This window comes from Pezoporus occidentalis, unplaced genomic scaffold (assembly GCF_034315485.1).
Source record: "Pezoporus occidentalis ecotype Australia unplaced genomic scaffold, CSIRO_AGI_Poc_V1 ctg302, whole genome shotgun sequence".
NCBI classification, from domain to species: Eukaryota; Metazoa; Chordata; class Aves; order Psittaciformes; family Psittacidae; genus Pezoporus; species Pezoporus occidentalis.
In genome coordinates this window covers 68005-92909 of record NW_026914964.1, presented here as the reverse complement: position 1 = coordinate 92909, position 24905 = coordinate 68005, and the positions used below count along the sequence as shown (strand labels likewise).

Here is a 24905-nt window from a genome sequence, read left to right as displayed (position 1 = left end):
TTTTATCATCAAAAAGAAATTACAGAAATACACAAGTCCATAAAGGAACAAAGTTTCATGAAGGTGGTTAATGTTTTTGCTTTTACCAGAGAGTGCTTGTTTTTATTTTTTTTCAGTGGAAAATTGTTATAAAATTCAGATTTTTTTGAAATTTTTTTTAATACTTAATAAAATAAACCAGACTGTTTCTAAAGGCTGCTGTTCTTTCTCTGGTCAAGTTGAGCATGATGGACCCAATTCAAGAATGTACTTTTAAATCATCAGTACAGGTGATGTCCTGCTGGAAGCATGCACTTAGCAATTTTTAGACAGTTTCTGAGACAGCAACCAACCATTGAAAATAAACCCATATAAAATCAAACTGCTCTTTTTTGCTTCTGAAAAATCCACTCAGTAATGTTGCCTAGTTCTGTAAAGGTGCTCAGATTAACTGAGATATGAAGCACTAATTTTCAGCTCTTTATGCCTTTATTACTTAATTAATTAAAATGTCCCTAAATTCAAAATACAATATGAGCAAATCCAAAGACCCTCGAATGAAGAGATGTTAAGCTGAAATGTAAGAGGTATCCTCTCCCAGTACTGGATTCTCCTTTTTTCATCTGGCCTTATATTAAATAACTCAAATTGCAGAGTGTCATTTCATATAGGAGACCTCTATTATACAGTTCAAACTCTTTACCTGGTTCTCGGTCATTCAGCTCCTATTCTTTGTATCTCAGGTATGATAGAATTCTCTGAAGTATTTTTAGTCACAGTGCTCCAGTTTTGCAGACAACTACACTCACAAATTAATTAATTTTGGTGCAGAAGCATCTTACATCCTTACACAAGCAGAAATATAATCATTTAAGTGTCCAAAGATAAAAATGCAAATACTGGTGTGCATTTAGCAGGTTCAAATGGGGCTGATATCTGACTGCTAATGTCAAACTTATATAATTTACTTTGATGTTAGCTAGTCATAGCTACATATTTCTGTATAAGCATTTATCTATTATACATACATTCTAACCAAAAGCATGGTATCAGGTTTCCATCTTGACTGGTTTAAGTCACTATAACTCCAAATACATGTACTAAAATGGCAATATCACAACAGCTGATAATATGGCTTTTTCTTTTTTCAAGAATTATTCAAGATAAATTTTCTTGGTTTACCTCATAGGCATTCTTGATGTTCAGAGGTTGGCCTATAGCTGCCACATGCCCAACAATGCCCTTGTTCCATGCCAGGCGAATGCAGCTGTTGGAAGCTTCTTCCAGGGTAGAGCCTTCTGCCACATCAAACAGTCGGCTTACAAGAAACTTCTCATTAGAGCTGTCCTCACAGACCAAGAAGAGGGAATAGCGATCAGCTGCTATAAGCTCATGAATATGTAGGAAAATTTTATGGCACAGCGCTGTGACATCTAAGTGACTAGAAATATCTTTCACAAGTTCTAACAGTCTTGAGCACTGATCCCCTGCACTGGTCTCAGTTCTTGGAGATTGCAGAGGCATCTGTTCCTTCTTTTCAGAGCCAGAGAGGAAAGTCACTGCTCCTACTGAGTCCTTGACAAAAATTGGCCTTAAGGGTCTGTCAAATTCAGAAGCAGAGATTTTCCTCACTGGGGCCCCAGGGTTGGTGGTCTCAGCACAGACAGGCTGGTGACAAGCACAGAATTCACTCTGGGACTTGATTCCTTCCTTGCAGACTGGGATGGTGTGAACTCTCTCAGCAAACCATGCATTAACCATTTCTCTGTAAAAGGAAAATAAAAACATAGTGAATGATGCAAGTTAAAAGTACTCAAGAAGTAATACATATTTGAGGAGGACACTGCAAAGATAGTAATTTTAGACCTTTTCATACAGTGGACATGAGTGCACCTTTAATGTTCCCCTGTATCAATGTTCTCATACTTTACGCAGCATTTAGCCTAGATTAAGCAGTAATGGCTTATGCCCCATAAAAAGGAAGTTATTTCTGCCTAAAGGAAACAGGTGAACAGGCAGAGGAAGACTCCTTACACTGTGGCTGTGAGGATATACATCGGAAGTTTACACTGCAATTTTGCACTTGAAAAGTTCTGGTCCCTACCATTGCTAAGATTTGGATTTCTGTGTACAATGAATACATATTTAGATGAAGACAAAACTTGCTGGTTTAATTCTGGTTTTCTAGACCATTCCTAACTTCTAAAAAGTCAATTTTGAACCTTAATTGTCTCTGTCAAATCACCTGCAGCCCTCGCTATTTTTATGTCACCTATACACTATTTTTATGTGTTACCTTCCTCTGCTCTCTCAGGGTTAATGAAAAATGCTGGTTTGACTCAAAGCACAAAGTTTTGCTTGAAAACTGTCAGGCAGGAATATGAATATTTCTAATTCAACCTCCCTCAACGTAACGAAAAGGCAGGTTGTTTTCATGCATCTCTCCTCTTTCCTTTCCTTGCAGATAAAACTCATGCCTCACTCAACTCAAAATACTGAGTACCCACAAAATTACACTTTTGAAGAGTTTGCCACTGAACTTTAGTTTTTAACTAAACTCTAGTATTTATTTCTCAAATTAACGTAGCACTAGAATGCCAACCCTAATAATATGCTCATCATAATAACTAAGTACAGCATATCTTGAATTATTCATAAGCACATATCATCAATAACATGAGTATACTTTTTTTCTTATCACCATAATTATGTTCTTGTCAAAAATCTGTTGGGGTTTTTTGTTTGTTTGGGGGTTTGTTTTTTGGATTTTTTTTTTTTGGTGGTGATGGTTTGTTTTTGTTTTCTTCGGTTTTGTTTGTTTGTTTAATAAAGGGCTTTTTATTTCACTTACTCATTGTCAAGAATTTGTCAGAGCATACGACCAACTCTCAGAAGAAATGTTTGTTTTCTGAATTACATAATGTATGGGCCTATGAACAGCAAAAATCCTATTAAAAGTCTTATCATTTGGAAAACTTTATGGTGGTCATGTTTTAAATTTGGGATATTTTTTATTTGCTCAGCTCACCACAGGAATTTCAAGAGAGATGCTGGATGAAACCATGGAAATTAGTCAGGTTAGTCAGCTACTGATCAGTTACATGCATCAACATATGTTCAGTATGAAAAGCACTGTACATAGGCTTTTTTTTCCTTACAGAACAGCTTCATCTATGTTGTAGAATGCAATAATATAAGTAATTAACCATTAAATTCAAAGTAAAGTAATCAATTAAAATCTGAAGTCCATAAATATAATTTTATTAGCATGCAATCCACGACAGGAAACTTGCTTGTCTTCTATTAGGAAGGTTTGAAAGAGTTGTTCAGATTTTGCAAGCATGTATCATTTGGAGATCTAAACTATAGCAAACATGCTATAAGAAACTGAATTGATTTGAGAAATCATGTAAGGGTAAAGGGAGCACCTGGGCAAGAAGTCATGTTATTGCACCCATTCCACTTCAGTGCTAGCTACCTGGTAATTTTTTCCCCTCAAGAAGTCTGGCTGAGGTAAGTATTACTAAGCGTAGCACTACAAAACCAAATTCTACTCTTATTCACAGAAGTGCAACTCCAAATAAATGGATGACAGCCTATTCTTTATTTTGGCTTCTCTCTGCACACTGTGGTCCCGATCACGCAAAACCTTATGTACACAGTATCATTCATAGCCCCAGTGATCTTCAAGGCTGACTGGTCAGTGTGTTCACATAGGACATCTGTGGATCTAACGAGTCCAAAACCACTGAATGAAAAGTTGGACACAATTAATGTGGTGGGAGCTTTGCCCACTGCAGAGCTAGGATTTCATCTCATGTTTTCACATTTTCCATGAAGTTCCTGGAGCAGTGCTAGCTGTAGCAATAATATACCTCAATCAGCATCTATTATAAATTTTCCAGCAATCTAAAGCAAGTCCAGTTACTGGAAACATGCTGCCAGAGAACACAATGAATTCCACTGTTACTCTGGAAAGAGTTTTGGTTCATTGCTTAGCTACTTATTTTTAAAGGAAGCTCTGATTTTTAAGTATATTAATAAAACCTACCAATGATCCTTCCTTATTACAGTAGGAATACGTATTTTCGTGGAGCTACCTCATCCAAATGTTCTGCACCATAAAAAAGCATAAAGAACAATTATATGTTATTTAACTTCGACTTTAACAAGATTACTTTATAGTACTTAAACAGGATAAATATTAAATGTGGAGTCTGTGACCATGTATTACTGAAATACACAGTTTGCGTAGGGCAATAACACATTTGCAAAAGCTGTTTCAATGACAGTCAAAGTAAGAAGCTAGGATTTGATAATCTTTGGGATTTTCATTTATTAAACTGAGAAGGCAGAATCAAAATTTGTGATGAAAATGACCAAAAGTATCATTAAGAAAAATGAAAAGCTTAAAATGCAGAAGTTTATAAGTAAACACAGTACAACCTCTAAAATCAGTGATGATACTTTTTGTCCTTCTATGTGCTATGTTTATGTTGTATGTGGTTTCTTTTTGTTTTACCCTCCTCTCCTCAAGAAAAGCAATTACCTGGAGATCTTAGCCTTTTCTACACAAAATTTAGCATAAAGGCTGCAGAAAAGAACCTGAAAATGGGAACTGGGTGTGTTTGAAGCCTCAGACACCAGAAAGTAGATAGAGAATAATTACTAGCTGTAAAAAGTTTGTGACTTGACCCAGTTCTAGAGTGTGTGTGCTGACTTGATTTTTTTCTCAACACCAAGGACTGCCATTATTATACAAGATTTAAAAGTAAACGTAATAGCCTGATATCGATGGTAAGCATTATTAAGCTCCAAGTGACTAGGTATAGGAAGCTGTGTACTTTGTCTAGGCATGTCTGAAAATGCACGTGGGTGAACCTGTATTATTGTGGAGTGACAGCTACTTGTAGAGCAATCTGAATGACTGTTTATTTACACATGAGGAAAGGAGAATATACAATGCTATCATTTAACCTAGCTCTCTTTTACGCTGAATTTACTATGGAAAATAAACATTCATTTCTCTATTTTATTGAGGGTATTGAAGGATGTGGAACGTAACTGTAAAATCATTTACATGAAAGTAATTACGTTTCTTTCATAAGAACTGACTACTTGTTAGGTATCTGCACTATTTATGAAGCACTTTGACATTGAACAGAACTATATGTGAAGCTGCATAATTCTGAGTAACATATTCCTGTCCCCTTTAACGTCTTTTAGATGATAGCCCAATAACTTGCCAACATAGAGGGCAATTCTCAAAAAGCTCTGTAGGTTAACAACAAAAAATCCTTAACTATACTGTTTAAAGCATGGTTTTCAACGTCCAAGCATTTAGGCATTTTTATTTGGGCAACAGGAAAGCCATTCAACTTCAGCAGGAATAAGAACAGTGTTCACTGACCTTTACTGAATGCCTCTTCTAACAAGGAAACTATTTAGCTCGCTTTACACACATGCAGGTAGAAAAACTAGCATTTCACATTAACTGATGTATTCAGACTATTTAAAATCCATCAGACAAGGACTTGACATACATTTGCTTGTTGATAATCCTATTTAACAATGCATGACAAGAAGAGTATTGTTACTAAGACAACTACTTTCTCAGTACAGAATTAACTTGACAGATAACATACCAGACACATACTGAACCACAAGTGAGGTTACTGGATATGAGTAACAAGCACTATGTATGATTAATTAAGACATTATTTTTAAAAGACTGCAGGAAGAAACAAACATGTGGGACTATTCTATTCATATAAATAGTCCTCAGGCACTGAGATCATCAAGAGCTGATTGTAAGAACAAGATGCTTATTGTAGAATTAAGTTTAGAAATTTCAGGAGTGTATTAAACAAGAGCAGATACTGATCCACAGTGACCTACACAGATAGTTAAAACCAATGCAATGTCTCCATCCCAGCACAGCAATTGCTGCATGTTGAGGTGTTGCATGTTGAGACATCAGCATCCATTCCTGATGAGCAGCATGCATCCTGTACTGCACTATGAACCTTTACTGCAGTGTGAGCCTCCACTAGAGAAAACTGTAATTTATCCCAGAGTTCATAAACAGAAAGAACTGCATATGAAGTAACCATTATTTAGTCATTACCATCAGCTAAATCTAGTCTTTCCTGTATAAAACACCCTATAAAATTTCAAAGGAGCATGACAATAGTGACTGCTGAATTTGGTTGGTGACCTCATCAGCACATCCCAAAATTGGAAAGGAATTTTGAAGAGATAGGGAGAGAATGGGATGAAAATACAATGTCAGGTAAAACATTTAAAGAAAAAAAAATTGTGGGATCCTCCCCTCTATAATACTTCTTGTATACATACGCACTTGTATATACATGCACATCTGCACTCCATGAGTACTCAGCAACTTCAGAGGAATTAAGGCTCTTTGGCCCTGACAGATTAAACACTGTACAGAAAGTAGACCTGTCCCTAAAGCAGGAAGTTTTCAGTATGAATAGGCAACAAAAATAGAAGATCACTAGGTGAAAAAACACAGGCACAAAGAAGGAACATGGTTTGAGCCAAGTCACACAGAACACCACAAGTAGACCTGAAGTCTTCAGGTCTGTGACTTGATGAGAATCTTGCTTTATTTCTTCTGCTGTATGTACCAAACCACGCTGACCTGACACTAATTATTATTCTACTCATACACTGGGAATATTAAATAATTTATTGTACCCACCTTTTCTTCATTGTGATTATCTTGAAAACACACAGCATACTTTTGCAAAAAAATCCAAACGAAACCAACCAGTACAGATGCTTAAAAAGTAACAGCCAGATTACAATTATATTGCTCTCACATGTAACCACACTACATATGTAAGACCATAGCAATGTGAACCCGTAGCAGGTATGTGGTGTCTTTGGAGAAAGTGTGCAGAAACAGTAAAAAAGAAACCATGAGATGCAGCAATGACAGCATACTGCATCTTACTTATCTTGCACAAAGAATGCACAATAATTACTGTACCATAAAAGCAGTGAGTAATGAGTAGCTTTCAGTGAAATAACAAATAATTCCCCATTTTCTCTGTTGCTCGTAAGTCTTTTATATATACAATGTGCAACCTTTCAGCAGTTGTGTGGCCTGTTTGCTAATTTGTCATGCAAACCAGCAGCTACCGAAGACACACTTCAGAAGACGGATTCAATACAAACGTGCCTACTAGAAAACACTCACTTTCAAGTATCTGAATTCCTGTGGCCTAATCCTGCCAATGCTGAAATCAGCAATATTTTATACCGAAGACACACTTCAGAAGACGGATTCAATACAAACGTGCCTACTAGAAAACACTCACTTTCAAGTATCTGAATTCCTGTGGCCTAATCCTGCCAATGCTGAAATCAGCAATATTTTAAACTCAGCTTCATATTTTCTTAGTTGCTTTCCTTAAAATAACCACTAGATGTCTTCAAATTTCTTTCACGCATCTTGACATAGAAATTATTTGAAGCATTAACAACAGCTCGAAAACTATTCAGTTTAAACAAATGAGTTTGAAAGTCAGTGGCACTTGAATATTATGCTTGCCTTCCCATTTTCTTGCCAGTACATCCTATTCCACTATCATGTTTTAAGTGTTTTTGTCTCCCCTATGGCCATGGAAACATTTAAATAAACTGTGTAAGGCCTCAATAGATGGGAATAGTAAACTGACTGTAAAAGAAGTGTTTTCAAGTTAACTAAAGAAGTAGACTGACAAAGTCAACAGCTGGTTTTCCTTGAAACCTTTCCAACTGTAGTTACTAGAGATGCTATTGCTAACACTGGTAGGCAAACAGTTTTTAAAGACAAAGCGTAAGTTAAAGTCTGTGTCAATTTTTTGCACAATGCAGCCAAATATATAAGCATACATTTAACTTTAAACATTTTAAGTGGCCTGACTTCTGTTTGAATGCAGATCTAAATTAAGAACTTTAATTCTTGATTCAAACCATGCTCATGAAAGAGTGAAATACAACTTTTTAGGACTATGAAACAATGTAAATCTTGTCTGAATGCTCATATTATTTTTTAAAAGAGGAGGCAGAGGTTCCTTTATTATTTGAAGCAAAAGTATTTGAAATGGAGGACTACTACTAACAGGCTATTTATTCTTGGTTATTTTCAAGTTTTCTTTAACAACCAAACTGCAAGTTTAGTTTTTCACAAGAAAGCTTTCCTCCATATAAGGGACTTTCTACTCACACTCTAAAGACAGACAGAATAAATTCTTGGGGTCAAATTCTAAAACATGACCTTTATTTCTCCTCCTATTTTTGAGCTTCTTGTTCCAAGCTCAAAAGAATTAAAAATAACTATGTACCTAATGATTTTGTTGTGGAAAGGAATAGGACAATGCTGATGGTTTTGGTGAAAGATGGATTAAAAGTTAAATTCACACCTGCCTTGAGACCTCACTTAAGTCAGGCACCACTTCAGTTCCATTTAAATTCCTAAAATAGGGGTTAAGTAGGACTTAAGTGGTGCAGAGGCTTTAGGATGGCTCTCAGTGCTGGGCTGAATTCAACATAATGCACAAATAAATGGGAAAATATATATCTTTTACTAAACGAATATATTTTGTGGCTATATTTCTGTGCCAGAGCTAATACAAAATTACAGCCATTGAGTTATTCACAAGGGCCACTTTGTATTTTTTCTTCTTTTTTTTGTGTGTTCAAGTAAATTATATAAATGTACAAATAAAGCATTCCATGTAATTGTATGTATACTTCTTTGCCAGTAAGGGAGAGACCTGTATTATGTCATTTCATTAATTATATTTATTCATGACAAAAGCAAAATGCTTCCTCTTTAATGGTGAAAATGAAAATAAGTGGTAGCATATTATCTCAAATCAAGAATGTAGTATTGTCTAAAATTGCTTTGTTTGTAATTCTTGAGTCTCATATTCCTACATAACTGAGCTTTAATCTACCAGTCAAATAGGCATTAACACAGGCTACGATACATTCTAGTTGATCTGAAGACATCACAGGTGATGTATCATGCATTTTGTCCTTGTGTAGAGAGCTAGCACCATGTCCACACATTATGAAAGTCTCACTTCAGCCTCAAAGTTAGACTCATCATAATTTTCATTCTATATATGTGGTCTTGGTCCTAATCCTGTACAAAGACAAGAATTTCCTCCTCACATGGTGGTTCATGAGCAGATACCCAACACAAAACTTTCATGAGCTTCTACAATTTAGAAATATAAGATAGGTATCAAAATTTCTCATCACCCACAGACACAATGTATGCCTCAGCTCCAGTTATCTTCCCAGTTGCCAGAAATTTGACCCTGTCCTCTAAAGTGTTCCTAGTAAGAGCAAAAAAAATGGAAATGAGATTTCAAACACGGTTGGCATTATCAAAAGTACTATAATATGAAAACAAAGTTACCCTGAAATTACAGAAGGCAAAAGGGCAGATTAGGTGTTAAAGTAATTCACCCCATCTTATTTTGTACCTGTTCTCTAAGGTTTACCAGTTGTACTTTAATTCATGTATTGTGTATGCACATTTGTTTATTACCTAGGGCAAATATTACATAGTGAAAGCACATTCTCCTTGTAACTGCTCAGTACTACCTGCTGACTAGTGTTATCCTCACACCAAAAATTCTGTGTAGGAGTTCAGGTTTTGGGGAATTAAAGATGTAAATTGCTAGTAAGCTAGTAAGTGATTTTTTTATCATTTCTCAAATGACAGTTTCTTCAGTCTATAGTAATTGGTTTAGAGAGTGTTTCCAAAATAATCCAGCACAATACTAGCTTTATTTCCAAGAATAAATGCCAAAAACACATAATCACATTTACAACTTCATGAATGTGAGTAACATTCCTTACCTTCTTGGGTGCTTTTTGGATCTGGAGTTCAAAATATTCTGGAAGGATCTTAATACTTTGCAGTTATCAAGAAAGGCATAGAGACATAAACACCTTATTTGTAAGTGGTACAATTATGGAGATGGCTAAACCAACAAGAAAACTTTCCAAGATTTCATAGAAACCAATTTTTTTCTGTACTTCATTCTTGGAAAAGCTCTGTAAGCATCTAATAAAAACCAAGTAAGTGGGAGAAATATTCTGATCCCTGCATTAACACCACTACCTCCTGTGGTTTTCAAGCCATGGTTGAAAAAATCAATGGTCTGCAGTCTTCTTGTACATGATTTGCTCAGGATAACTTAGAAAAGCAAGACCCCTTTCAGCATGTTTGAACAATCTGCATAGGATTCTGTGCCTCTACTAGAAAACTGTTAGTGGTCCTTCAATCACAGAGGTTTAAAACCCACTGCCTACTTACTAAGGTCATGCAAGGGACAAATATGGCTCATACCTGTCTATTTTTAGGATTGTTATTTGTATGTCAGCAATATCTCTTGAAGAAAAAACACAGGCCAAAGCACATTTCAATGCAGAAAATCTTCAACAGCTCTGTCTTTGAAAATCCGACTTTTCATGCACTTACTCCAAAAATTAATTTTCTTTCAATTAGAAAAAAACTTAAGTGCACGTATATTACCAAACAAAACAATAACATAATGCATATGATATATAATATTTATGAGGTTGAACTTCAAATAGCTGGCTCAAAATGAAAGACCTTTTTTTAAAAGCCCTCTAGACACGGAGATTAGAAGGCAAATATCCTAAGTAATTTAGTACTCCAGAGAGCACATTACGAACTGGTTGTCCACCTGCCATCATTAAGAAAATAAACCCAAACAACTGCACTTGAGTTTTTCTAAAGTAATAAATGGAATTGATATATTCAAGTTGTGCAATCTCTGAATTCCAGCAAAGTACAGTTTTCCAGTAAATGCCACTTCTGGAATCCTAAATTAAGCACAATGAAGTACCATGCTGTTAAGGACATTTCTTTTTCCAAATACAAACCCACCTTCATTCATTTATAAACATTTCCTAACCTTGCTAATATGCCAAGATGTATTTATAATGAAATAATCTTACTTCCAGTGAAAGGCATACAAGACCTAGATTAACAATTTGTATCTATCATGGCATTCATACATTTAGGAAACCAAACAAAAACTGCAACTGCAGTTGCCACTAATTGAGGGGAGAACTTTTACTTTGGCTATTTTGGCAGTCTGCTGCTTCTGATCTCAAAGAGCACCAACAGAGAATTTTTAAGAGTAGGGACAAACAAGATGTTAGAAATTCAGAAGTATTCCATAAGGGTTGAAAACAAGTATTATGTTTGAACATGACAATGCATGGACTGTTTTTCTGAAAGAAACATAAAAAGGTAAAACTTCATGAAAACCAAAAGAATGTTGATTTAGACATAAATGCAGTAGAACTTTGTCGCAAAAAAAAAATCATGCCTTTATAGTGTCTAGTGAGAACAATTAGATTTGTAGCAGCAGCTACAAAGAGCCATATAACAGTTGGGTAAACATAAAACACAATCTAAAGGAAGAACCATTTTACTTCAAAATGTTTCTCCTTTCCAGGAAGCCAGAACATGATAGCCAATTCTAGGACTTTGGAAGGGGAAAAAAGTAGCAAGAGGAGCTGAGGAAAAAGAAAAAAGAAGGAATAAAATAAATAGCTAAAATTTAGTAGGAGCTAGGTATTTAGAAATGCTGGAACCCCTAAGCATGCAGTACCAAACTCTCCAGGCAAGTTTGTCAACTAGCACACTTAGTCAACGAAATCCAGCTGGTCACCAGCATGTGCTGATGAGGTACTTCCTCTTTGCTTTTCTGCACTTCGATCATACTGTAATAATACCAAATGAATTACAGCTATAGATATATTATCACTGTATTTCACTTGTACCCCTGCTACAAAATAAAGTAATAACTGATTCTATTGCTTCCTACTCAAGGGATCACAATTTATTTTACTTAAAGGAGGGAGCAATGTAAAGCTATTCTCCTGGATTCTATGCTTGTAGGATTGTAACCTTGTGTTGTACAGGTGGAAGTCAGTCACTGCAGGTATACTGCAGAATATGTCAGTGCACTTAAGACACCAAAGACTTGAGGAAGGCACTGATGTGGCCCGCCTGTAAATGCTATCAAACTCAAGGCATTGCAGGATCAAAATACAAGCATATACTTTTCTTCTACAACACATTTTAGGGGAGAGGAGGAAAGCAGAAACAAATTACCTGCAACCCTTCTCCTAAAGAATCCAGAATATGGATTTTTCTAATCGCTGTCAAGTTAAGAACACTAGCTATCACAAGCTAATTGTGAAAGAAAATAAATGTTTTCTTTTCAAGTGCCACCTTGACAGAAAATACAATTTTTATCTAAACCATGAAAGCTGATACTGATATCACTGACCTATGCAAAATGGAACAAGAGGTTCCACTTAGAAGAAATGGAACTATTCAAAGACTGCATGACGTGATCTGACCCCTATACTTAAAAAAAATAAAAAAAAAACCAACAAAACCAACACAAAACCAGCAAAACAAATCTGCAGCATAAGAGCACCCAAAGCATTTGTTTTATAAGTGTTATTTAGACACCTAATTAAAACATTTTTTGTGGAAACGAGCTACTGTCTAAAACACTATGGGAATTAATTAGTTGCAGAGAAAAAAAATTAATACCTGTCATATACTTGCTAAATTAGGCTCTGATTCAAAGTTCATTACTGTCAGTGGAAAGGGCTTGTATTACTTTGTAGTAAATGCTTGTGCTGGTCATCTTTTCCTATTCCTGCGTATAAATATTTAAGAAACAGAGACGGAAACTATCCATTTGCAATTGTGCCTTGCAGTATGAAGTAGAATATGCGGCTATGCTCTGAAAGGTACCAAATTAACTCTCCTTTTAGTCTATTGCTTTTAGCAGCCATGAGGACTTTGGCATGAAGCAAAATAAAAACTGAGAAGCAGTAAATTAAGACTCGAAAACAGATGAAACTAGTTCAAAAAACTCTGCTTTACTTGACAGAGTAAATGTAATGCCAAGTGACAAAACACTAACAGCATAGTCTTTGTTCAATGTATTGCCGTTGTAGAAAGATTCCACTAAAACAAAGCACAGCATTAAATGTTTGGGCATTTAACATGAAATGTTAACATTTAACATTAAATGTTTCCATGTTCTAAATAACACTCCAGTATAGAACATTAAACCTTTTGTAAAGTACATCAATTCCTTCAAACTGCTCAGCTTTACAGCATTCAGTGGGTAAAATCCAGTTAATAGTTTTCTATTTATATCGTAAGGACAAAAAATATCCAAAAACGACTCTAAACCATTCCATGCAAGACAGCAGAGACTTTTGAGACACACGCAATGTTTCATCACTTCAAACACATCCTAGAACTGTGGCCAAGAAAGAATTCAAAGTCAACAGTTTTCCTGCAGAATTGAGAGCATCGCTATCATGGAGGCATGCCCAAACTGTATTTGTGACCACTGCCTGTTTCAGACCCACACAAACATCATACTGTGTCTCAGTATTAAAAAAAAAAAAAAAAAAAAAAAAAGGAAAAGAAAAACAAGAAAAAAAAAAAAAAGACCAACCAAACCTGTCCGTGGGGAAACAAATCTGACAAAGTGCGTACTATTAATTAGCACTCCTATTTGTTCACAAAGGAAGTGTTACAGGCTGAACTAATAAAATGGGACTTCTCAAAGCTGCTAACACTGTTTCCTGGGGAAACAAGTTACCCTTCAAATACACACCATGCCCTACTGTTCTGGAGATCAAGGTTAACTACTTACACCTATGCATCCAACACCTATGCACAGCCTTTAAAAACCACCAACATTAAAAGACATTTTTAATGGCATCTTTATTACTTTTCTGTTAAATGAACCTAAGAAAGAGAGGAGACTGCATGACAGATGGTCACAAGAAAGCAAGTGATCCCTGAAGCTTTCAAGCTTGCCTCGAGTCAATTATTAATGGTGATTTCTCTTCTTACCACCCCATCCCATGCAGAGAGGAGCAGCAGCAAAACCCCGCTATGAATGCATCCAGCAAGCCCTGCTAAGTGATCTGGGACAGCAGGAAACCAGCATCGGTGAGCAGATGGTGCCAGCGGCTCAGAAGCAGAAGAGCAAAGCGGAGAGGAGGGAAGCGTGCACGAGGAACCAGCCAGAGGACTTACTAACCCGAGCTCTCAGCTAAGATGTACCGTGGGAGCTGCAGACAGCCGGTGCTCTGCATCCCCACTGCTTTGTTTATCGGAAAATATTCAAAATGGAAACCTGACTCCACTTCTAAAAATAGCGGAATTTACTCGATTTCAACTTTAAGTCCCACTGCTGAAGTGTGAGAACGGTTAGCAAATACCTCGCCTTATCTCCAAAAGGCAACATGTCAAGCCATGAGAGAAAAGCCCAGAAGAGCTCTCCAGGTCTTTCCATTAGGTTCTTTGCGAGAACCAGCACCGAGGACAGGCGCGGCGCAGCCTCTCCCCCCTTCCTTAAACCCTCCCGCCCAGCGGCGACCAGCAGCTCCGCCTGCTCCGCGCTACCCCCTGCCGGGGAGCCTCTGCCTCTAATGGAAGACTGCCCTCCTGCCCTACGGGGAGCCTCTGCCCTAGTGGGAGGCTGCCCCCTGCTGGGGACTCTGCCTCTGCCGGGGAGACTGCCCTTCTGCCCAGGGCCAGCGATTCCCTGCTTGCTGATTCTCCAAGGCTGCAGGAAGGAGAGGGGAGCAGAGTGCAGGGACGGTGTGCAGCACGATGTCCCCGGCTGCAGGAGCCCGCTCCCCTCAGCGGCTGCGCTCACACTGCTCCTCGGGCAGAGCTCGGCTCTCCAGTGCTCCCCGTACGGCACCAGCGGCCGCGCACGGCTCGTCAGCTCCCGTGGCGATAACGCACCGCCTCCTCCTCCCGACGTCCGTCGAGCTGTCAAGAAAGGTGACAAGCCCGCGGGGCGACTGAGCTCTTGAAAGAGCAGCGCTTTGTTCAGAGATTACTGAGGAGTGACACAATGCGCCGTCCTGAAGAGAGATGTTATCTAGGCTTCAACATACTTCTGTTTAGTTGGCGGGGAAGGGAAATAGGTATTGCTTGCTACTCGCAAGAAGTTGGCTATGCCTGTTTTAAACCACGGAGACAGCAAAATAAATCACTCGAACCCCGGGCAGGGGACTTTGCGGACTCCCGAAGGTCGGGCTGGGGCTGGTGCTGCGAGCAGCACCACGGCGGCCCAGCCCGGGAACCAGCGGTATGTGCCCGGCGGCGGCTGGAGCTCCTGCTCGGTTTCAGTTTTCGCTCTTTTGGGGAGGGGGGGGAGGGGGAAATCGCTTTTTTCTCCTTTATTTTCTTTGTAGACAGCTAAGGTTAATGGAAGAGCGACCTTTTGCTGGGAAGAAAGGATCTGCCTTTATCCACTGCCGTTCCGGTCTTACCTCGTAGCTTTCCTAACAAAGTAAGAGCGGGTGAAGTCGCCGTGATCGTCCAGCCACGCTTCCACCGCTTCCTGCTCCGGCAGGGGGGAGCAGATGCTCTCCATGCTCCGCGCCGCCGTTCCGTTGCCTCCTGCCGCTCCTGCGGCTGCTGTAGTCGATGTTCCCCAGTCTCAGTCTTACTCCTGCTGCCGATGCCGTCGGCCCGAGACGGCCGGCGCCCCAACTCCGCTCCCAGGTGCGCGGCCGGCAGGAAACCCGGTGTTCCGCCCCAGCGCCGCGCCGGCAGCACCACCTCAGCGTATCTCCGGCCTGTCCGCCTGTCCCGCAGCGGACAGCCGGCTCCGGCTAGAGCTCCACCTCCGCCGCGGCCCCGCAGAGCCCTGGGGGTCTGCCGCGCCCCGGCCCCGCCCAGCCTGCCCCGGCGGTGCCCAGCACGGTGGCGGGCGAAAGGAGATGGGAGGGAGGCTGAAGAAGGCGGTGGGACCGCGGCCCGCTGCTCTCGTGCGCCGAAGCCGACCGGGAGCGGTTGGCCCAGGTGGTCCCCACGGGGCTGGGGAAAAAAAGCGATGAAGAAGTAAATTGTTCTCCCGCAGTCTGGCAAAAGGAGGTTTTTCTCTCCCGTCCGCATTTCACAGTAATTTTCAGCCTCCTTCAAAAAAGTGGTAAATTGGATGTCGCTATAGAGTATTTCACTTTTGGGTATCAATACATGACTTTGGGCAGACCTCAGCTGGGCTATGAGTAATAAAGCCATGGCTTTTCAGTCCTCATGCCTACACTGAGGCTTTTAGATCTATTTGGGACATTTAATAGGCACAGCATGGTTTGAGGATGCTCAACTCACAAGCTCGTACTTTCTCTACTATTAGGCAGTAAGGATTGAAATTTTGGTTAATACTGAACATCACTTTCATGTATTATATTTCCATTCTAAGGCATACATGTGCACACATTTATAATAATTTGGAATCTGCATTTACAGAAGACCTTGCCCAAATAGTGATACACGTTTGATTTCCTATGTCATCACATGCAGTATCTTTGAAGGTAAGACAGGAACAACAAATAGCAGCATGTTTCTTGGGAAAGGGATAAACAGGGTCTTTAAAATTATTCTGTGTAAACAGTTGAGAAATATCATATGAAATGTTTTGTGCTGCTCTTAAATCCCTTTCAGTACATCCAAGGCAGTGCACTTCAGATAAAGCAGCCATCCCTGTACACCTTAGCAATTTTGTTGGTGTACTGTCATTCCCTGAATGGTCTCATAGGGAATATTGATCCTAGTACTGCTCATGCCATCTCAAAAAGCAACAGTAGAATTGTCAGAGGGGATTGAGACAGGAAAAATAAGAATAACAACATGTATGGAAATACCTTTTCTGTAAAGATGCAGAACAAGTTTGTTTGCAAAAGGATGAATATGAATATAGAATTTAATTACTGGTATTTAAAAAGTAAGATAGGATTTTCTCTGTGTCTCCTTGGAGAATAACGAGGTAATAATGAAATTAAGTCAGCTGGAATACATAGCACCTCATTTCATGTAATTAGGAGTAGCGCTAATAGAAATAAGCATTCATACTGGAGTAACATCCAATAAGCCCCACAAGAACAGATACTGTACTAAGCACTGTAAACATGTAATATTAAATACTAAGCTAACAGAGAAACATGCAGCATCTGTGGACTTCATGCCACAAGGTGCTGGGTGGTGTTGGGTGAAGCTGCCTCTACTGTAGACAGCTGCCCAGGTGCGGCCAGGGTACAGAAAGGAGGGGAAGCTGGGCACTGCCACCGCATTGTGTGCTTCGGTTGAGGCTGGCAGCCACACGATTACTTAGCCTACAGATAAGAATCTGTAAAGCCAAGGCAAATTACTGTCTTCCTGTGGATTCAGTGGCAAAGCAGCAGTTCAAAAGATTGATACCCAAGCAAAGAATAGCAGTCTTTCCCAAAAGAAATAAAAATGGAACTGTTGGGGGGCTAAAGGGATACTTTCTCTGTATCTGATGGATTTCCATGAATAATAATGAACATGCTGTTTTCATTTTGAAGGTGGCAGGAGGGGATGGAGGCCAAGCATAACTTAGTAATGAACGGTAAAAGTGGAAAAATTATTCTGTAAGTTGGCTTCCAAAGTGCTCTGAAAATGCTCTGTGTGTCTTAGCTCACACCCAGCTTTCCAGTTTGTTTCCAGAACCCTGATGACAGACTTGATGTGCAGCAGCTATAAACCTGAAAAGGATTTGTAGTAATGACATACAATTATGTCCAGTTCACTTTTAAAAGCTGCCTGTAGCAAAGCAGCATGCTTTAGAGCTCAGTATGGAAGCCTGAATGTTTTTCCTGCAGTAGGCCATTCTATACAGGACTGGTTGACGGGAAACCTTTTTTGTCAGAAAGACTTTAGCTGAAGTCTTTCTTTTGCATCTTTCAAAAATATTGTCATGTAAGGAGGTAAGAAAGATCAGAGGTTTTGTCTGTGCCAGGCACATAAATTAGAAATACTGCTAACTTATGATAATCAGTAAGAAGAAATATGGAAGTATGCAGTTGGAGAAGTTTGCATGTGATATTTTATGCTCAAAGAGCTGTATATTTGTTTCCCTTTGAAAGAGAAGGCTTTAGTCCTCTAGTTGACTTACTTGTCTAAGTTACTAGGTGACTTGGTATTTAGCTTTGCCAAGAGCTGAGAATTGGCCCTTGTTCTACGAGATTTTAAATCTGGAAAAGAGTTGGTCTTTTTGGTCCCTAAAACAAGTTTAGCCCGTAATAATAGAATATAATAAGGTAGAGGAAACCATTCTGCTTCGTTTATTAGCCAGCACTTTAACATGCATATGCGAACACACAAGCAGTGGAATAATCCTAGTATTAGGAAAGCAAGTTCCTATTTCCCTTCCAGTATTTAAGTTGCATAATGAGAGTGAAATAGTAACCAAATGCAATTCATTTAAAATCTAATTGTTAATTTTAGTGATTAAAATACTAAACCACAAGAATGTCTTATCAGTTTATTCTCTCAGTTCAGTCCAAATAATTACTGGAAATGCTTCCCAAATAAACATAGCTATGCTGAGGAGCTCACACATTGCATAACCTAGTTTATCCTCTGGGATAACATTGCATACGTCCTGCAGGAAGCCATGTAAAATAGTAGCTTCCTTCTATTTTTATTTTAATGTGATTGAGCATTTGCCTCAATCAAAGTACCATGAAAAATTATTTTTAAGCTCAGGAAAACAGCAGCTTCTCAAAGTTGTTTGTAATACACAGGTATTTGTCTGGAAAATACTGTCTAACTTTATCTCACGAAAAATTTAATTTAGAATTTAACATATTAGCATTTAATATGTCAGAAGAGCATTATGCTCAGATTTTAACCTTTTCTACTTTGTATTGGAAGTCTCAGGATAGATTTGAAGACTCTTAGTGGGGTCATCAAGTCTCTTAGCCTTCTCTCCTTTAAGCTAAGCAGTGCCATGTCTTTCAATTCTTTCTTGAACATTGTTTTCCAACCCTCTGATCATCCTTTTTCATTTTGGACAGATTTTCCCAGATTGTCTCTACCATTTCTGTGGTGTCACACCAACCTGGATCAAGTAATCCAGCTGAATGTATATCAGTAATAATGAAGTGGAAAGGATATTTGGGGTACGTTGGAGGCTATGTTCCTGCTAATATGGTCACCCTTAGATATGCCATCTTGGCAACAGCCTGATACTGTTGGCTTGTGGTGACCAGCTGTACTGCGTTCCATTTTTCTAAATACTTTCCATGCAGTCAGGCATTGCCATACACGTGCTTACTTCTGCCAGACTGCATTTTCTTGCTGTTGAACCTTTTTCATTTCATCCTGTCTTGCAATCCATTTCTCCAATATCTCAAGATTGTTTTGAGTTTTATGCCTGTCCTCCAGCATGTACTTGACCTCTCTGAGCTTAGTGCAAATTCGCTAAAGGACACAGGTGTGGACAATCACTAGGTACAATGCTAGTAGATGAAATTGTGGGTGGACTTCTCAGCATCATTACTGGTTTAGCTGGCTAGAGCTTCTGGTGCTTAGATGCAGACACATCCCTGATACGAGTGGGGAGATCACGCCATGGCTGTACCACATGGGGCAATCTGACCACCCATGTTGGCCATTTCCAGTTGCATTCCACAGTTCCTTCTGAGCTTCTGACCCAGCTGCAAATTGAAGCTGCGATCAACCTATTCTTTCTTTTAATGTTTATGTGGAGGTTGTCAGAGTTTATATAGAGGTAATAGGTAAGTAGGAAAATTATGCAAGCCAGATTTCATTCCAGGCCCTTCTCAAGTACATAACAAATCCTTTTATTTTTATTTACATGATACATGTAGCAACTACTGGATAGTTAGTTGTTTTCAATTAGCAGTTGCTCTTATTATTACTTGTAACTGTGATTTTGAAGTCTTACTTTTATACTTCTACTTACAGATACTTATGAAGTCAAATTATAAATTTTTTTTTTTCCCTAACTGTGGTCATAAGGAGGAGACTCAGTAATGAACTATATAAATCAAAGATGAATCAGATGTTTTTCATGTGCATATCCTCACAATTTGAACCGTGTTGTTTAAGATTGTATGGGCTGCTTAAGCATGGGTGAGGAGGAGAGTCCTGACTCCACTGGAGTAAGGGCAGTAACTTCACCCATGTCAATGGATCCAGATTTTCATTTGATTCAATTCACAGCTTCAGTGTCTCTGTGTTTTCAATTGACAGTTAGAAAGAATTTCCCTAGTGTGCAGTATCTAACGGTATCGTTCCTATCACCTTGCAGCTCTATGCTGGTCTTTTTTTCTTTTCATGTTTCTTAATGCTGCTTCACTTGAGGCTTTGCAGCAGAGAAATTCTGTAATTGCAGAAGAGAGCAGGATACATATGCAAATCTGTTGAGGATCTGACCAGTGCTGGCACAGTGAGCAGCAGGATGTACAGCTCAATGATTTCTGCTGTGAGTATTTGTATAACGTAGCCTGCCAGAAATGGAACAGGGGGAGAATACTCTTGTGGGGAAAACCAAGAAGTAAATCCACAGCAGTTTGAAATACAATACATGACAATCTCATAATGTTTTCCTAATAAAAGGCTATGGAGCCTCACCCAGCAGTTCAGCATTGATGCAAGGTTTTAGAAAGACATGTCCCTGAGTATGCTGCTCACATAGTTAGTTTTCTTTGCTGCTGAATGATTCTTCTGGTTTTGCTTTGCATTTATTTCTTTTTAGCAGACTGTATGGACCCTACTATGTTTTTTCCAATACATGAAAAAGACATCTGCTATCCCATTTCTGTATTCATAGACCATAATTCTCTGTTAAATATCTTGCATACTAAGCTAACAATTGGGATTTCTGTAGACTGCCTATCATCACAAATTATTAGTATTGTTTCTCTTAGGAAAGCCTTTGGTTATTTGAGGTGTTTTGAGCTTTTTTCAGCACATTTTCCTAGTATTGATCTCTCTGAAACCACATAGAGGTGTTATCAGCAACAATGACGTCTACCAGCTATCCCTCATCCTGTACAGTAAGAGTAACTTTTGCCTACCCTTTGCTCTGAGAACCTGTGTCTGCTTGGGTCTTGTTTCTTTTCAGTCACCGCTTTTCAATTGTCTTCATTCTTTTAATGAACAACTTTGTCTTCTCTGTGTTAAAATCTAGTCCAGACTTCACTTAGTGATCTTAGTTGGTCTCTTAATGGTCTGCCCTTCTCATTATTTATCTCTCTATCATTTTTGTAATCTGCAGCTTTTTCCAGCAATAATTTTATATTTTTGTTTAGATCATTCAGAATGGTTTGGGTCCATTTAGTATTGACCATAGTGTCGTACATTGCTGGGGGTCTTACAAAAAAATGCTGTAAGGTTGTGAGCTAAAACCTTACAGAAATCTTAAAGAAGTTCCCTTTATCAAACTAATTCATAATCTCATGGGAAAATAGAAAGTTGTGCTTTTTTTTTCTGACAAAACTCATTTTCTGTGCTGACTGGCATTACTTGTACTATCATCCTTTAATTGTACTCTGATTTCTTCCTGTACCAGCCTTTCCATCAGTTTTCCTGCAATTGCTGCCAGGCAAAATGATCTGCAGTTTCCTTATTAAATAATGGAATAGTGCTTGCTTATCTTCTGTCTTCAGAAACTTGTCTGGGATTTGAAGACGTGTTTTTCTTGGTTTGGTTCTTCTGGATTTTATCTTACTGAGGTGTAGGGTTAATACCTGTTAAACAGGTATTATTTTACTTCCTGATATTTTGGAATCTTAGTAGTGAACATACGAAGTTCTGCTTTGATAGATCACATGAGGAATATCTTAGTGGCACAGAGCTGATTAATCTTTCTGGTACTGTTTGTTACTATCACTATGAAATCTTCATAATCCAAGATATAATATTCATTAAAGCATATATGTAGTTAATTTCATTGTTTTTCATTTCACCATTATATGTAAAGCTGTTGTTTAGTCATTGACCTGGAAACTCTGTGAAGCATCCTCTGTCTAAGCATACACTGTCTAAGGTGCCCAGAAAATATGTATCACAGTACAGTCCTGCTACAAATAGATAAAAGTAATAAATCTAGCTAGTGCCAAAGTTTTAAAACATTTTATGAATCTAAAATTATGCTCTCACTGAAATTGTTTACTTAGAGTAATAGAGGACTTGGTCTTGTCCAGACCCTGAAGTAATTAAACTGTTGAACATTTTCTATTGATCTCTGTGGAAGACATTTTTGAAATATTAAGTGTTCCTTTGACTCAGTTTGCACTGTACTTTACTGAATAAATTAACTCGTTCTGACTCATGAGGAAGAAACATACTTTTGTAGAACTGTGATCTGATTTACTCATGAGAACAAGTATCACTGGTATTCTATATGCATGGTGGGTTCTGGAAAAATAATTATGAATTAAAAACTTCACTATACTTTTTTTTTAAATACCACAGCTAAGTCAGAACTTCTTTGTACTGGAAGCTGTACCACAGATATATCTCTTGCTTGGGTGGGTATATGCCACGATTTAAGCCCAGCTGGTAACTCAGAACCATGCAGCCACTTGCTTACTTCCCCCCTTCCTCCCCCTGCTCCAGGAGGAATGGGGATGAGAATCAAAAGAATGTAAACCCCACTGGCTGAGGTAAGAAAAGTCCAGTAACTAAGGTATAACACAAAACCGCACTGGTACCACCAATAATAATAATGATAAAGGAAATACAAGGGGAGAGAATATAAAACTAAAAGGGGAAACGGAAAAGAAAACAATAAACACAAGTGATGCACAATACAATTGCTCACCACCCGCTCACTGATACCCAGCCAAACCCAAGCAGCAATCTGGGCCTTCTGGGTGATTCCCCCCAGTTTATATACTGGGCGTGACACGCTGTGGTATGGAATACTCCTTTGGCTATTTTGGGTCAATTGTCCTGTCTCTGCCTCCTCCTGGCTTCCCGTGTCCCTCCTCACTTACAGAGCATGAGAAACTGAGAAGTCCTTGATTGGAGTAAACATTACTTAGCAACAACTAAAACATCTGTGTTTTATCAGCATTGTTCTCAGGCTAAAGTTGTAAACACAGCACTGCACCAGTTACAGAGAAGAAGAAAAGTGACTGCTACTGCTGAACCCATGACAGAATGCCACCAAATATTCATATATTTTTTTAATGTATGGAAGGAGGAAGGGGAATGGAGAAATTTATAACCTAAAGGTATAACCACAAAATCTTTGCTCTTCTGAACAAGCAAGAGAAATATGTAAGAGATTAATCTGTAACTAAAGCTAATGATGGCTTGGCTTTGTGAGCGAAGTTTTGGGAAGGGCTTTAACCACACTTACTACAAGCACGATGACCAAGGGCATGTGGGATATCCAAATCTGGCTGGAAAAAAAGGCTTCTTAGGCAATCAGGAAGTGTCCAACCATGACTGTCAACTCCTGAGGTAACTCGAGCGGCCCGTGCGCTGGTTCCCCCGCATGAAAGGTTGGATCTGCAGCTTCCCATGCACCTTGTCATCTGCCATTTAGACCCTCACCTGTCCGTACAGACAAGTGAGAGTAAGCCCTTCCAGCCTGCAGAGTGGATTTTTTAAGTGAAGCGCAGCTTGTGCAGAACTGGCCCCACCCTTTACACCTGAGGTTTAACTGCCACGGCCTAGCTAGCTAGGGCGGTGACAGTTTTACCCTACTGATGATGGGTTGTTGCAATGGTAATCCTGCTCAGTAAGAGAGGAACCGCAGGTTCAGACCCCTGGTGCGTGCGCTTGGCTGAGGAGCCTTGGCGCAAGGCTACCATCTGCGGGCTTATGACTGAACGCCTCTACGAACCCACCTAGATGCTTGTTGTGCTATTGCATCATCGGTCGCTTGTGATTGACCCAGGAGATGACAGTCTTGTTCAGAATGCATGGGTAAAGGTCTTTCCGAATCTTCATTAGCAGAGACAGGCCTTCCTCATAGGAGAAGGAAAACTCCTATCTTCAAACTAAAGCTAGTGACACACTGCTAAATGGGCTTGTATGGGATTTCAATTGTATGAGGACAGTCAGGTCGAAAACAGGCTGCTATACACAAGTGTGTGTCTATTTCTGGACCCCATTTGATTGTTATTTTTTCTTTTGGAAGGATATGGCATACTCAGGATCCTTCCATTTTCTCCTTGACATTTGTTCAGCCAAGGGAGTCTGAGTGAGTGTATTGACAGCATACTATCACTGATCCCAAATCAACTGCAATCTGATGAGGAGGTGTTCCCCACAGTGGCTGCTCATGCTGTCTTACCTCTTTTTTTCTCTAAAGCTTTGGCTGACCTGAGGACTTTGAGCCTTCAAAACCTTTTGATGCTAGGTAACTAGTTTCTGTCTGGTAAATAAAAGAAGGAAACTATCAGAGCAAATCAGCAAAATGGATCTTTAGACTCTCCCATCAAATAGCTTGGGGTCAGCACCACCCTGCCTTTCTGAAGCCAAGCTGTATTTCTCAGGAGAATAGTGAATGATCCAAGAGCTATCAGGTCAAAATTATTATGGCTACATAACTTTTCACACTTGGTGCTTTGTTTCTGAAATGTCTACTTACATTTCATCACTGTCAGGCTTCACACTGTTAGGTTTCCGAGGCAGGGGTTGCCTGTGGCTGTGTGTTTCTGCAGCATTTAGCATAGCCAGTACTTCACGTGCTGCTGTAAAACCAACACAAATGACAGAGTAAAACAATTTTTGTTGGAACCCAAATACTATTTAAATCTCTTCAAAGCTTTTCTATTAATCAGTGTCCCCCAATATTAGATCAATGAAGACAGCAATAGTTGTCACTGGTCCTGTGCTACAGATAGCTCTAACAAAATAGCAGGATTATGTGATTTCACTTAAGCTGTAGGAAAGGTTCCTGACATAGCTAAAATTACATCAAATGAGTCACTTGTTTTTAGTATTGTGTTTAGTCTTCTAAACCATTGGGGAGCAGATTTTTCATCTATCTGTACCTTCTATAACCATG

At 39.1% G+C, this 24905-nt stretch overlaps 1 protein-coding gene across 8 annotated transcripts in view; it reads right to left on the bottom strand.

Moving 5' to 3' along the window:
• The window catches only part of PDE5A (phosphodiesterase 5A), a 64937-nt gene extending 40349 nt beyond the window's left edge, over positions 1–24588 (bottom strand). For 2 of the 8 annotated variants that reach the window (XM_062627581.1, XM_062627582.1), the window contains exons 1-2: positions 15376–15544; positions 1162–1744 (exon numbers count right to left, since the gene is read on the bottom strand). In XM_062627581.1, coding sequence (XP_062483565.1) covers positions 1162–1744; positions 15376–15479 — 687 coding nt within the window. In that variant the 5' untranslated portion in view covers positions 15480–15544. Of the gene's footprint in view, positions 1–1161; positions 1745–4030; positions 4094–13939; positions 14072–14125; positions 14289–14310; positions 14454–15375; positions 15545–24485 lie in introns of those variants that run through there. The other 6 variants (XM_062627587.1, XM_062627583.1, XM_062627584.1 and 3 more) reach the window with 6 other exon arrangements.
• Between the last annotated feature and the right edge of the window lie 317 nt (positions 24589–24905).